The sequence below is a fragment of the Engraulis encrasicolus genome, chromosome 17 (assembly GCF_034702125.1).
Source record: "Engraulis encrasicolus isolate BLACKSEA-1 chromosome 17, IST_EnEncr_1.0, whole genome shotgun sequence".
Lineage (NCBI taxonomy): Eukaryota > Metazoa > Chordata > Actinopteri > Clupeiformes > Engraulidae > Engraulis > Engraulis encrasicolus.
Genome location: NC_085873.1, coordinates 32,751,586 through 32,767,791, shown reverse-complemented (window position 1 = coordinate 32,767,791; position 16,206 = coordinate 32,751,586). Strand labels below are relative to the sequence as shown.

General features: G+C 41.5%; 1 protein-coding gene across 1 annotated transcript in view; it reads left to right on the top strand.

The window, feature by feature from the left end:
• LOC134466994 (transcription elongation regulator 1-like protein) overlaps positions 1–16,206 on the top strand; it is a 205,130-nt gene that overhangs the window by 152,485 nt on the left and 36,439 nt on the right. The window contains exon 6 of the mRNA XM_063220924.1: positions 9,427–9,555. Coding sequence (XP_063076994.1) covers positions 9,427–9,555 — 129 coding nt within the window. The remainder of the gene's footprint in view (positions 1–9,426; positions 9,556–16,206) is intronic.

Here is a 16,206-nt window from a genome sequence, read left to right as displayed (position 1 = left end):
GTGTGTGTGTGTGTGTGTGGTGTTGTTTTGTCTGAAATTGTATGTATTACATTTAAATGCATTCTGTATCAGCATTATAAGAGTGTGGGAATTCCACATTAACAACAACAACAAAAACTGTGTGGGGAAATCTCTCATTTCACATGCTCACAACCATGCAAAGTTCATGGAGTTACGTACATGAACGCTGGGGGTTGAGCAACAATAGCACATAGGATTGGCAGGGAGGCAGACAGATGACGTGTGGATGTGAGGCATCCGACACGCTGGGCAATAATAGGAAGAGACCGCGAGGGATGAAGGGGGTCAGGAGCAGAGTTAGAGGCGGAGGTTGAGTGAGTTATCATTAAACAGCAGATATGCTGGGCAGGGTTTGAGTTCAGGGGAGCTGTCGGGAGCTGCATCTGGCTCCTTAGCACCCTTCATTTAATGAAACATTACCGCAGCTTTTACAACAATTATTAGGGTAATTATTTGACAATGCTATTTAAAATTAATAGGCATTACTGTAATAATACCTGTATATTATTTCAAGTTATATTGTTTTGAAGGCCTATTGCTGTTGATTAAATTGATGGGTAACTTTTATCTTGCCAATTTAATAGGACCACACACTCCCAACCCCCAGTTTGTAAACCACTGGTCTACACACTGGTGCTACTCTACAACAACAACAAAATGGCAGCATGGTGACGCCATAAACAAGAAGTTTCCACTCTCTACTTCTTTCCTGAGGTCGAGTGAGTTATCATTAAACATTATTGGATACGCTGCACAGGGTTCGAGTGGAGGGCTAAACAAGCTCCCAAGTTTTCCTGGAGCAGTCCGGATCCGCATCTGGCTGCTAAGGACTCGTTCGTTTATTTAATGGTGCAATTGTCATGCGTCATTACCCACCGCCATGGTCTAATGTAACCATCCTGGGCCCCAGCCACTGGGAGGAATGTTGCTAAATGAGAATAACCCCTGAGCCCACTTTATAATAGACAGCTAAAGTACCGGTAGTCAGGAGAAACTTCCACAGCCTCTCAATCACTTAGTGAAGTGCACATGCATGCACACACATGTAAATATCCATCCACATAAACACAAATATCCTTTCACATACTCTTTCCATCAGCCCTGTGTGTGTGTGTGTGTGTGTGTGTGTGTGTGTGTGTGTGGGTCTCTCTCTCTCTATCTCTCTTTCTCTATCTCTCTCTCTCTCTCTCTCTCTCTCTCTTCTCTCTCTCTCTCTCTCGTCTCTCTCTCTCTCTCTTTCTCTCTCTTTCTCTCTCTCTCTCTCTCACTCACTCACTCACTCACTCACTCACTCACTCACTCACTCACTCACTCACTCACTCACTCACTCACTCACTCACTCACTCACTCACTCACTCACTCACACACACACACACACACACACACACACACACACACACACACACACACACATTCACCCAGGCATGCTCACACAAAAAGTTTAGCATCAGTTGCACTACTTTGTGCTGATTTATATTCACACCATTCACACATGCAGAAGTTTGATTGCAAAAAATTGCACTTCTTTTTCAGGCACAATAAGCTTATTTTTTGCACTCCGTTATCCTTATTCTGTCTTATACATTTGAGAAGGTTAAACTGTTCTGAGGCCCAGGCCATATTTATTTTCTCAATTTCATGCAAATAAAATTGGCAGCCTCAGAGCAAGACACAAAAACACCCCATATGAAAAAGAATTATATGATTCATATACTGCAAACATGCATGTTCCTTACATGAAATCGTATAGAAAAAATGTGCCAGATTTGCAAGAGTCACTTATACTTTTTCTAATATATGTCTATCATGATAGTTGATTATGGCCCCTTTTCGAAAAGAAATACTATATGGAACTTATACGCATGCCATATAACATGACTGCATGCAGTATAAATTCTTATAAGAGTTTGACATGCCAACAATGCATAATACTATATTATATTGACTAAAACATATGAGAAAACTACTATATTCCTATAGAAATAATGCATGTTTTATGTTAAAATCATATTGAAGTCTTATTCAATTTACGTGTGGGACTCTGACCGCTACACCAAAGAGCCAGGCTCGTTGGCATGTTAGTCTGAACACACCCACAACCCTAGTGATGGTCACTCCATCACATTGCCTTCCCCTTCGGGAAGCGCACGCGTGCGCTTCACACACTCATGGTGTCCCTCACGCAACTGCCCATCATGCTTCTCCCATCCAATGTGCCCCATCATCAATGCTTCACCTATCACTGAGGTCCCTCACACGGGGGTAACCAATCCTGGGGGTCCCTCACATGGAATTACGGCTCACACACCATGAGTACGCTTCCGATGGCCTCACGGTACCATCCCACTTCTGACACCATTTATAGCGAAGGGGAGTAGAGTTGCCCAGCTGGGACTTGAACCCAGACCTTCTGGGGTAGTAAACCGGGGCTCTGACCGCTACACCAAAGAGCCAGGCTCGTTGGCATGTTAGTCAGAACACACCCACAACCCTAGTGATGGTCACTCCATCACACGTATGTTCCGTACATGTTCCGTAGTTGGATTTTACAGACTTCCTATATTAAGTTTATATGAAGTTTACAACTTGAAATGTAATATTCGTATATACATTTTATAAAGTTTATACATTTAATTATATGCAAACCTGATTTAATTTGTACATTTCTTAAACAGTTTCTGACACCAATATTTATATGAATTCTGCACATTTGTCATATGAAGCATGAGACTTTAAATGTAATATTTGTACAGGCCTAGACAGTCTAAATAAGCTTCCCGGAAAAAAAACAACCTGACGAAGAACTTCACTCATGATTTTTTATTTGTCTTTCTTGACTGTCACTTTGATTATATATAGGCCTATATTGCCTAAAGACAAATGTGTGTATGTGTGTGTGTGTGTGTGTGTGTGTGTGGGGGGGGGTGTCTGTCCCACATTGTCCCTCCGAAGCATACCCCTTGTCCCCCCTTGGACTTAATAGCAGGTGGTCACCCTAGCTGGAAATAAGCTACAACAAATATTGCATGGTGCACCTTTAAATATGGCATACACAGGGCCTACTGTAACATATACAACAACATGGCACAAATACAGCACACATCTGATTGGCATTCATCCAAAAACAGCACTATTTTCCAATCTTTTTACTTATACGAAATATATAAGCCCATAGTAACATAAATCGTGTATGGCATATATGACTGACAGCACTATTTTCCAATCTTTTTACTTATACGAAATATATAAGCCCATAGTAACATAAATCGTGTATGGCATATATGACTGACAGCACTATTTTCCAATCTTTTTACTTATACGAAATATATAAGCCCATAGTAACATAAATCGTGTATGGCATATATGACTGACAGCACTATTTTCCAATCTTTTTACTTATACAAAATATATAAGCCCATAGTAACATAAATCGTGTATGGCATATATGACTGAAAATGAATAAAAAAATAGTTAGATTTGTATATGTGGGTTTGTGCCTTGTATGACCCTTATAATATTCTTATGGAACAGATATAATCCATATGCGTTTTTAATAAGACTTTTTCATATGGGACAATTCGGTTGCATTTTGCTTTTGCTTTAAAGCAAAAAATACATAAATATGGTGAATGTTTCATTAATGTTATAAAATCTGCACATGGGGGATAATGCTTGGCATCTCTGCCTCCTTCTCCTTCTCCTTCTCCTTCTCCTTCCCCGTAGGTGTAGGCAGGGTGTACGTAGATTGTCATGCATCCACAACCTCCTGATTAAATGATTGCATCACCACCTCACTGCTTTCTTTGGAATGCAAAAGGGGACTTAACTCTGCTAGGGACTGATTCTGGATCAGGTCTGGTCCCGACATGGCACTGTGTTCCTGTTCCTGTGTCTGCTTGCCATACACCGCCTGAGTCCAACAGCCTACATCTCTGTGGCTCGTCTGTTGTTCCCTCTATGCTGATTAGAATATATGTTACCTTATTTGAAGAAGGAGTCGTCTCATCTCGAAGCTGATGTTTGAAATGTTCTCATTTCACTTGAAGATGTGTTTGTGCACAACAATAGACACTTTAAATGTGAACCATATGGAAATTCTGCTTTTAATCATCTTGGATTTTGTCAAATGAGCGTCGCATTTTTTTTCTTACAGATAAGCTCCCCTCCAAAACAGTCATTTGCAACAAATTGAAGGCTTCCTCTTCTTGTGCACATTTCAGTGACGAGCTGTGTACTCACTAATGCCATTAACAAGACATAATTGGGTTCATTAATGTTTTCATTTCCTGCAAATCACACTGTGCTGGGAAACACTTGCATGAATAACTGCAAAAATACACTGCTGCACAAGCAGGCAGCCATTTTCTCAGCAGAGAGGTGAACAATCACAGCACGCAAAGGGGGATTTGTGACAATGAACTCGTCCCTAATCGTCCACGGACTTGCCTAACTTTCGTCTGATTTTGAGCGCTTGAGAGAATCAAAACTAACAATTTTGATGACACCTAACTCGCCCGGAAGCGAATCGCGAGCCGCGAACAGGTCTCACAGCAGGGTGTTAATGGCCCAACGATTACCACATGAAAGGCAATGACAGCCAGCCCGGAACGCGGACTAGCCTTGCTCTTATTGGACGAAAAAGACACGTGACTCAAAGTAAAAGAGCTGCGCTATTGGTTAGCAGCTACGACCTTCTATTGGTCACGTTGGATTAATTTATGCAGACCGTATACAGTAGGTCCGTATAATTATGCAAAAATTATTATTAATAATATACCTAGGTTGATTTTACTTTGTATATTCACATCATTATATTCACATCATTATAGGCTGCACTGTGATGGGGCTTTAGCATGCATGATGTGAATTTATTGATAAAATGAAAATGAAATGAAAATGATTTTTTTTAAAACGCTTTTAATATCACACCAAACAATGTACACACACTTTGACAAGAACCATGCAACTACACACATACCCTGCAAACAATATACTATATATGCAGTGATGTACACAGCACTCAGGTCACAAATGTACAACTAGGAAACATTTCATTGCCGACAAGTTAAGTTTGGGCAGGCTGTCATCATGCTTTAGCGTACGTATCGCACGCTAGTGCATGGTGCGACGCATTTTGAATTCAAAGCGTGCTCCTCAACGCAACGGTAAAGCGCTTTCATGCACTTTTGACTAGTGACGAGGTTTGCGCAGTTTTCCCACCGTGTCGGCGATTTTGTTTTGTTTGGTTTAATGGTTAGTGATTCTGAAAAACACCACTGGGCAGCGTGAAAAAACATAGCCTACACACACACAGACACACATTTTAGTAAAAGGCCAAAAAATGCCCTAGGGCCCCCAACAATCCCGTTGCCTAGGGACCCCAAAATCCTAGAAACAGGCCTGCCGACCCCCCACTCCCTCCCACCCACCTGACCTCACCCCACCCCACCCCACTTGAAATTGACTGGGGCAGCTCCCGACCTGATCACTGGCATTTACATATTAAAGGCTCTTCTAAGAAGGGGATGGGAGGGGGGCATGGGGGAGCCGCAAATGCTGTGGCTTGAGGTATGAGGCAATTTAAGGTGCAAAACTCATCCACAAATTCCTCTTTTCATGCAGTGAATGTGCGTCAACTTAATTGGAATGTGATTTAAGTTATTGTTTTCGATACAGCACTTTAATGACATCCACAGCATAATCGTCCCCCAATAGGTTTGTAGATTCTGTAATTTCCTCTCCATACATCTGTTGCGACAAAAATATGTGTGGGGATTCAACCTTGTAGAATGTGGAGACTTTATTTGCATTCCAGTAGGCATATACACTTCACAGATGTATAAAACAAGGACTTTCTTTGTGGTGCATTTGAAGTGGCATCTCAAAGCGAAGACTATATCAGGCACATTAAACACAGCCGGAGCTTCTGAGGAGAAGGGAGGATGATTGGCAGGTGGAGGTCTCACAGGTCTTGCTGAATCCACAGCGCCAAGGCTTGACATCCTCTCACTCCTCTCTTCTCTCTCTCTTTTCCCCTGCCACAGACTTACTGGCGGCATATGTGCTCCTGTTATAGACCTCCGCTCATCACACGACTAACACTGCTTGCCAAGGACTACATTGTTGTTTTCTCTCCTCTGCCACCCTCCATGCATCCCCTCATCTTTCCACCCCTCCTCTCCTCTTCTCCTCCTATCTTTTATAATGCTCCTGCTCCTCTCCTCCTCCTCTCCTCTCCTCCTGTCGCTTATAATGTTCCTGCTCATCTCTTCTCGTTATCTTAAACACCCTTCTCACCCACCCACCCCGTCCCCTTCTCCACTCCCAAATTTATACTTTAATCACTTCACTTTTTATCTGACTTTTGAGGGGTTTGTGGGTTGGTGGGGGTGAGGGTAGGGTAAGGGGGGTAAGTTGGATCAGACTGATTTTTTTCTTTTTAGGATGGCAGGCAGGACTCAATTCTGAGGCACGTCTCGAATTGAAAATGATATTTATAAGATGTTGGAGCTCTGCTAGGGAAGGGGGGAAATCAGGTTAATCAGATACACGACCATTTGCACTGTGCTTTTGACTATGTCAAGAGGGAAGCAACCCTTGTGCATGCTGCAAAAGATGATTTTTTTTTCAGACAAAATACAAACAGATGTAGTGAACATGATGAGCATGAACTTCCATTATGCTAACAATCGATTTCAGAGTAAAGGGAGTTGATAAACCAAAATATTGTGTCATTTGCAGACACTACCCTCATCAAAGTTGTGCTCTCTGTTTCGGCAAAATGTAACATTTGCTGTTGTTTTTTCGGTCAAGTTTAGCTGGCCTTTTAGTATTAGTTTAGATTTAATTTATAATAAAGAATGGTGGCAAATCTGCCGAAAAAGCTTTGCTATGTAGCCTATTGCTTCTGCCTGTGCACTGCCACAGGTGAGCTCAGTATTCAACCTATCCACTGATTAGTTGTGTGTTTGTTAGGATACCCTTGCTCAGGGGCTATTTAATGATATGAAGGAACGTTGTCATTTTCTAAAATATGGGCTTAGTTCTCATGGTAGAATATAAATCATACTGTTTTAAACACTCAGCTATGGTAGCAAAGTAGGAGTTACTTAGGCCTACCAATTGAATGACAGAGCTTGTAAATTAGTGTTTAAGTAGGCCCTAATTGTTTACATAAATATTTACAGAATAGCCTGAATATTGACTTTTGACTGGCACCTGATTGACAGTTCTAAAGCACTTTTAAAGGTTTTTAAGGACTTTTGTATTTGCCGTGGCGACTACTACACTTTTTTCCTGACTATTCAAACTGGTGAGTGAAGGTATTCATCGTATTCAGGTATTCAGGGTGCAGAGACTCCAAGCAGTGGTCAGGCAAATTAGCACCCACAGCTAACTTAAAATGCAATTAACCTTTGCAAATAAACCACACTTATCACTCAGATACCCTGAAATGAAAATAAATCTTGGAACATTTGCATGCATGCAGGCAAATTAGCTTCAGATCTTGTTGACGATTGCAGTGCTTTATTTCGCACAGTGCTGTTTGGGGCGACACTCTCCCATTGATTGGCTTGTTATCATGCTGCTGTGGCTGCACCTGAATAGAGATGCACTTGATTTGGCCCATTACCTGACACACTTGCTGAACTAACGGGAGAGATTTGGAGAACAATGTGCAATGATTCACACTGTATGTCATTGTGTTGGAAAGCATGTCATATGCGTACATTAGGATGTTTTGAGCGATTGAGGTTTTTGGCTTTTCCATGATGCCATATTTTCACAACAGTATAATTAGTATTCATGGACATTTTTTTTAATATATAGAGACCAGAAAGTGTCGAGGACTATGAATTAACATGCACTTAGCCCATTTTTAACATTTTTAACTGCAATGAACACTGTGTGCCATTTTGTGTGTGTAATTGGCAATCTGGAGAATAGTTATTGCTGAAAAATGGTATCATAATTTTAACCACATCTTCACAGGCCGTTGTGAATTGCAAATTATTTTGTGTACAAAATAAGTCTGTCTGCAAACGCTGGTTTTCAATAGTCTCCGCTGTGTTTTCTATCATTTGTTGTATTGAGTGGTGGACTACAAACACTTCTAGTAGAGCATCAGAAGAGCATAGAGTGCATCAGTAAATCAATATCTCACTTCATAAGACTGCAGACAGATGGGATGAAGCACAATATTCACCTGGTACAGTAGAACAGTGGTTCCCAACCTATGGGTCGGGACCCCCCTTATGGGTCGCCAAAGATCCACAGGGGGTCGCGGAGCCCTCTTGATTTTAAGGGGTTTCGTTTTAAATATATATAGCCCATGTTGAATAAAAGACAAAGCATTTAACTAATAAATGCATAAACGCAACAAATTGTAAGTGCTACATTAAACATTTATTCTATATTTGACCAAAGACGAATTGAGGAATAAAATAACTAAAATAAGTTTACGCAGGAAACGGAGGGCATCTTGTGACTCCGTCTCGTGCGGGCGCTCGCGTGGTTGGGTCACCAAAGCTTACAATAGTAAAAACATGGGTCCCTTAAGAAAAAGGTTGGGAACCACTGCAGTAGAATATGATAGATGTACAACAATAAACCGTAATTGTGTCATGTTGTTTGTTCAAAGTTTTTACCGTACAGGCTTTAGTAAATTTTTCTGTCATTTTAACTCACGTTCATGTATTAATGCTTTCAGTTTATATTTATGTCATCATCTACATGTATGTTTTTAATGTTTTTTTTGTGTGAAGTACATTGAGCTGCCTCTGTGTATGAAAAGCGCTATACAAACAAACTTACCTTGTGTAATGGAGGCCAACTAGCAGAGTGTGGCGTGGAACGTTAGTTAACCTCCCTCCCGAAGCCTCACACAATAACATTGAGCAATTAGACTGGTCCTTTAGCTCAGCGGTATTGTGCTGTGACTCTGATACCCAAATTGGAACGTTGACTAGGAGGAAGCGGGTTTGAGCCCTGAGTGGCACACTGTGCATTAACTCTCAGTTACACTTACCTTGCCTTACCTTACATTCAGTCACCTACAAACACACACAGTTTCTTTGGTCAAATATTTTTCTACCTGTGCTCCACATTGCTATGCCAGGAGTCATGAATGAGAACCCACATTGTATTAAGTGCAGGCCTGCAGATGGACAGCCCCCTGTGGAGAGATGGCAGCCCCTGCGGTGGCCAGTCAGCAGGAGATCCCCTGGGTGCCAGGCAGCGAGGGGCCCTGCGTTTGATGTGGCACTCTGACTTTTATGTCGACAGAAGGCCTTATCCTCTTTCCCTCTTTCTTCCTCTGTCTGCTTCTCTCTCTTACTCTCTCTCTTTCCCTTCTCCCTTCTCTCTGTCCCCGTCTCTGTCTCTCTGTCTCTGTCTCTCTCTCAGGAGTGCGCTCCACCTGGGAGGGGTTTCTGGGCCCGGTGGTGCCTGCTCATCTCAGCAGGGTGTCGTCCCTGTCGCCCCCCGGCGTTGCCCTCATGGCTGGAGACTGGAAGGAGCGAGGCCCAGCCGGCGGTGAGCTCCTTTGATTTTCTTTTCACAAGTCGAGTTGTTGAAAGGGCTTCGCCCCCCTGGTCCACTTTTGAAGTGAACCATTTAGGATTATTTGTTTGGGTCGAATTTCCCCAGTGACTTTTAAATATGTACGTGTACTGTATAAATATGTGTGAATACATACAGTAATATCTCATGTACATTCACATTGCTATTGGTGGTGATGTCTTTCTCGTATTCATATGTCATGTTTTGTTGAAGGTCTCTTGTAGTGTGTGAAAGCAAAGCCCCTCAGGGGGCAATTAAACAATCTAGAATCTACAGGTATCCACCTTATACAGCGCATAGTGACTGTCTGAGAACATTAGCCAGACATGTACACCTGTTTTTGAACACAATTATTTAATCAGCCAATCGTGTGACAGCAGTAGCACTAATCAGCCAATCGTGTGGCATCATGCTGCAACAAGCCCTGAAATTCAATAAATCTTCACATGAACCATCAGAATGGGGTACAGTGCGATTGCAGCGCTATTGAGGTGGTGTAAATATCGACTGGTTTGACTACCTCATTAGCTACTGATCTCCTGGGCTTTTCAACAGTTTGCACAACAGTTGTTTAAGTGCTTACTGAAAGTGGAGCAAATAAAATATGTTCTGAGCAGCAACTTGTTGGATGCGCATGCCTTGATTGAAGGGTAGACAAAATATTATTCATATATTATGTGAATTCCATTCCATTTTTTCCATTCTTAATTATTTTTTTCCATTCCACTACACCTTTTTACCATAGATATTTGGAAGCTCTTAGCTTTTTTTCCTCCCCTGCTTGCTGCTGGCTCAAAATCAGGGATGTGCATTGTAATGATTCCATCTTCCCAGAAACACAGAAATATCCATGTGCATGAAGGTAATTGGGTTACAACAATAGAAAAGCTGGCGAGATGTCTCCAGTCGTCCAAGAGCGGTTGGCACAAGCTGGGCAAAAAACTATTCTAGAAAATAGGCTTAGTCACTTCATTCGTTAACTTGTACAAGTTGCACACGTTCTAACAGAGCTGAAAAGGGTCTGTGCTTTGCAAGGGAAATGAAGCTACGGGACTCTTCTTTTAGGGAAATTACCTCTAATTTATGTGGATTTCTGCTGAGGTGCAGGGATGGAGGGATAGCTTGTTTGGGATGTTTGGTGCCATCAGCATGAATCCACATTCCCACCCTGCCTTAAGTTCACACTCCATGCTGGCGGCAGTGGTGTCTACTGTAGATAGTGACTTCTTGGCACACTTTGGACATACTGATACCACCTCATCATCTTGGATATTACTGCTGACTACATGCATCACCGCTAATGATTACTTTCAGCATAATAATATGACGTGTCACAAAGCCAACAGAAATGTACAAGCTCAAAGTTAAGCTCTTGACTCAATGTCAGTGATCAATTCTTCACAAATGAGCTGCAAAGAAATGTGACGTTTTTGAGAGCAACATTAGATGAGTATTGTAGCACCCCTAATGAAGGGAGTGTCTCGCTCAATTTCAAAGCATCATTTGTTTGTGCAAACTGACATTGTGTTTTGCCAGTTTGTCATTTTTGATGTGTGAGAAGAAAGCGGTGCCAGTTTTAATTCCAGTAGGCTACGTTTTTAATGCATTAAAAATGTAAAAAGAAGTAATGAAAGATGTGTGTGGGTGGTTGACGTTTAAGGGCGTAACGCAAAAAAAAAAAAAAGTTTTTCAAATTCCTGAAAAAAATTATGGATAAAAATTGGAAAAAAATAGAAAAAAATAAAGCACTTAGTGGTCTGTGGAATTTCACCTTATTTTTGCCATTTTTGGGAAAATGTGTCCTGCATCAACACATAGCATAGGCATGTCACACCGCAGGAAAATGGAGTCACACCACAGGGAATTCACTGCATTATGGCCATTTTAATCCTTTTGTATACATGACTGACATCTGAGCTCATGCTAACTTGATAATGATATTGTGTTTAATCTTAATATGTGTTTTCATTAATAAAAAAAACTTTTTTTTCCTCCTATAAGAGCAGTCACACCACAGGACACCATAAAATGAACCAAAGCATTGCGTGACAGAAAGATTGCAATATGAAGACATATTAAGAGGTTAAGAGTCACCTTAAACTTCCACAGCACTCTCCAATAACTGAGGTACTGACTGGTTAGGAGCCAGTCTTTAAGACCCTTGTAGTTGGCCTTGCAGCTGCCCATTCACAAACATTGACATACATGTCACCCCACAGGACGCAATTTGTGTTACGAAATTGAACTTGTAGTTAATATTACTTTCTTGAGTTTCTTCCACATTCACATATCTTAATCTAAAGTTAAGATTTATGCAATCATGCCAAATGCTTCATACATTATTCAAAATGTTGTTGGTTAATTTATATATATATTATTATATATTGTTTCATTAATGTTACAGTCACACCGCAGGAAATTTGACATATAAACCTTTACATAAATCTTAACAAAAATGTTTCTTCTCATCTAAGACTAATATGAAACATAATGTACCACATCTTCTTTCATTGACATTTGTTTTTTAAAGGAAAATAACAGTTTTGTAGGTTTTTAACCAATGTTACGAAAAAACAAGGCGTCACGTCTCCCACCCGTGTAATAAAATTTATACCACGGCAGTCTGGAATCTTTCATTGTGACGCGCTAAATTGGGTGTTGATTAACTGTCTATATATGCACACCTGAAGTAGTCCCACTATTAGGTCACTTTTCTGACCGCATAACTCCAGTGTATCAATGCGCCAAGGCACGCACGTTCATAAATTACACACAAAAAAGTTGCAAGCATTACGCGCTGAATTGACACATGTCGCATCGCGCGTCTGGAAACACCAGCAATGTAGGCTACAGTGAATTGGAGCTAATCTTAGTAGGCCTAATCAAATTTCAAACATGTTTATTTCTCCCAACTGACCATCACTCTGTCAACTTTGTGATAGAGAGAGAGAGAGAGAGATAGAGAGAGATAGATAGATAGATTCCCTGTGCAAAGTAAGGGACGCCCGTTTCACGTGGGCGTTCCTTCCACACGAGAAGAGATGTTTCCTGTGGTTGTAGCGTTTATCAGTTGAGAGAGTAGCGTAACTTGTGAAAAGTATGGGATATTTTCGGATCAATAGGCCTAACTATGGGAACGCAGTGGAAAATAAATCAAGGGGAGTTTCCTATGGGAGGAGAGCAGATTGACGAGGTGCCTGTTTTGATCAAGTTAATGGCGAGGCGAGGCATTTAGAATGTCGCCAAGATACGCGGGGTATTTTTTTAATCTATTGAGATCTGTAAATTTGTAGGAATCATGCCAACTGTAGCATAATCATGTGGGCAAGTCAGACGCGCCTATATCGGACGGGTAGAACATTGGGGCGACTGACTTGACAACCAAATGCGATAGAATTAACGACTGGCTCTTGACTTGACAACCGAATGCGATAGAACTAACAACGGTGTCTTGGCCATAGCAACCTTCAATTTAGAATTAACAACGGCAGTTCGCCAGAAAGTTATGAAAAGAACCTTCTTGTGGCGGAAGGAAGTAGTTATAGGAAAACTCACAGAAAACCTTTGTTTTAGCCATTAAAGCATCAAAATAATTCCTCAAATAAATTTCAGACAGTGTGGCAACCGTGGTATAAGCGGGATAATTGACTTCACGGTGTGCGTATAACAGGAAAAATAATGCACACCGAGGTGTCTGCGTCGCGTCGTGGCCGCATCACCACCTAGGTGTGCATTATTTTTCCTGTTATACGCACACCGTGTCGTCAATTATCCCTTAAATAATTTCCAGTCCCTCATCACCCTGATATTAACTAATTCTAATACATCTTATTTCAGGATTATTATGCAGCGCATGAAATAGTGTGTTCGCTAAAATGTAGGTTTGCCTTATATTTCAGACATGTACTAGTTTTTATCTTTTATCGAACATGTTTCGATGGTATAGCTTCCATCTTCCAAGATGGAAGCTACCAGCTGTATACCGTCAAAACATGTCAGGTAGAAGATAAAACTTTTACATATCTGAAGTATAAGAAAAATCTACGTTTTACTGTAACAGTCAGACATAATGAACTTCATACATCTATAACTAAATGAAAGTGTTCTTGCTAGGTTGGTGTTTGTTGGTGTCCTGCTTGCCTGTCTATGTCAGTGGTTAGGGATCTGCATTGAATGAGGAGGATCATTCAGCATTGTCTTTGGCAGGCAGCTCCACAGAGAGCTGGTGGTGTTTATTAAAACCCTAATGTCTCATGCTCTGGTCCGCACAGGTCACATTTAAGGACAGACATGGGTATGTGTACCTGCTTCCCCAATGCATTTAGGGAAGAGATCTATTGATCTACTTTGTCCTAACGGCACATGGATGCATTTAATGCTGCAACGCACACATAGGCTTAAACGGCTGTTTTGACATTTGTTTTCACACACAAGGCTTAGAGAGGATACACTTTGTACGGTGTCCCTCACATCCTTAACAGCATGTACTGACACAATACACAATGAGCGCATGATCACATATAGTCCTCGTGCTGCATGGAGCATCCTCAGCAAACAAAAGCGAAAGCAATCTGCAGTCTTTTACAAAGTGCTTCATGTGACACTTAAGTAGCCAGGGTGAGACATCGCTGGATGCCAAGGACTAGTTTGGACTAGATTAGTCATGTTGTAAGTGGAAGAGCTTAGGTGCTTTTCCGCCACTTGTGAGGACGAGGAGGGAGTGTGATGTTGCATAATACACATCTCTGCCCTCATCCCTCACCCCCTCTAATGGCAGACTTCCACCAAAAAACAAATCCTTCAAAAAAAAAAATGAAATAAAAGCATCTTTTTTCTTTGTTCCCATCAGCTCTCCATCTCCCGCTTTTCTCCCTCTCTTTTCTCTCTCTCTCTCTCTCTCTCTCTCTCTCTCTCTCTCTCTCTCTCTCTCTCTCTCTCAGTACACATGCACAGCATAGCTCTGCTATTTGGATACCATTAGCCGCATGCTTTACCGCCTAATCCTCCTCTTGTCATCTCCTCTATTCTGTAGTCAAGATTCTCAGCAAAAAAAGCCTTTTGAAATCAATGGCTGACTCGGGGGATTTCATGGCCCTGTAGAATGGAGTGCTTTTCTCAGACCTCTTAGTTTGTTTTCCCAGGCAGAGTGGAATTTAGATTAGGGTTTCTATTTACCGTACCTTATTTGATTGGAAACAAGAAATCAAGACATGTTCAGCATCCGCCTGCCCTGTATATGCAGTAGGAACAGATGCAATTTTATTAAAATGCTGTGCTGGAAAATGTTGCTGCTTGCTTGTCTCTCGTAGTGTGGCAGGACGGACAGGGGGAAGGAGATACCGTTGTGAAGATGTGCTTTGTGAAACGATTAATTTATAGCAATGAAACATATTGATTTTGCACAGCTGTCTTATAAGGTGTCTATTTGAGTCTCCCTCATGCTGATATGATATATATCTGTATCTATGTACTGCCTGTAGATCTCCTTCATTACCACCACCCCCCACCAGAGACTACCACCCCCCTCCAGAGACTAAAGCCTGGCTCAAACTACACGACTATCGCGCCGATTCTCGGCTGAAAACCCCCCTTACGACAATTGCTGGAACGTTACCCCCCAGGACCATCGCAAGCGATTGTCGGGAAAGATTTCCTCGTCGTGAGCGACGTTCTAAGATAGAACTTTGGCAGCTCAAAGAGTCGCCGATCGCAAATCGTAGAAATCAAACAGTGTTTGATATTTGCGACTGGAAATAGAACGTCGGGCATTGTCTCGGTGGCTGCGAGTAGCGACAAGATTGACAGTTGCGGTTCTCCTCTAGTGCGCGATGCACCCCGACGCCAAAATCGGACACACAATCGCTAGTCGTGTAGTTTGAGCCTGGCTTAACACTCTGGCTGATTACGGTAGGGACACGTAGGAGGCGAAGCGAAGAGAGGCGAAATTCAACCGTCATCAGGTCGTTGCAGCGAATCAAATGGAATGGAACAGTTATGTTGTTGATTTGATTGGGCCACGGCAGGTGAATTCGCTCCTCATTTGCATAACATTAAACTTTCTTTAATAATTTTGCTTCGCTTTGCTCCTGTTCGCTTGCTTTCGCTTGCCTTCGCCTCTCTCATAGGAATGAATGGCGAAGTTGGCTTCGCTTGGCCAAATTCGCGTCTATGTGTCCCTACCGTTAGAGATGGCGCATTTTCATTTGAATTATCATGTACAAATGATGATGATGATGATGATGATAGGTTAATTATCATCAACGTCCTAACACAGGGGTCAATCAAAGAAGAGGACAATTTAATGATAACATAATTATGTGACAATTTAAACAGACTTAACAGGCAGACAACTGGAAATGAATTAAAGGGGACTCAGAAACACAAGCACAAGATTAATTGTAACCCACGTCATATTGAACATTTGCAATAGCAGAGCTATTTGTAGAGTTGGTGTCATCCTTATATCGCCAGTGTGACATATCCTCACCATGATGGAAATGAAAACACAATTCATGTGTGTTCAGAGTGTGTGTCTGCATAACAAATACAACAAATACAAATAATTCAGTGTCTGTAACTAGCACATGGTAATTGTGACGAGAATAAAATTGAATTTATCACTGT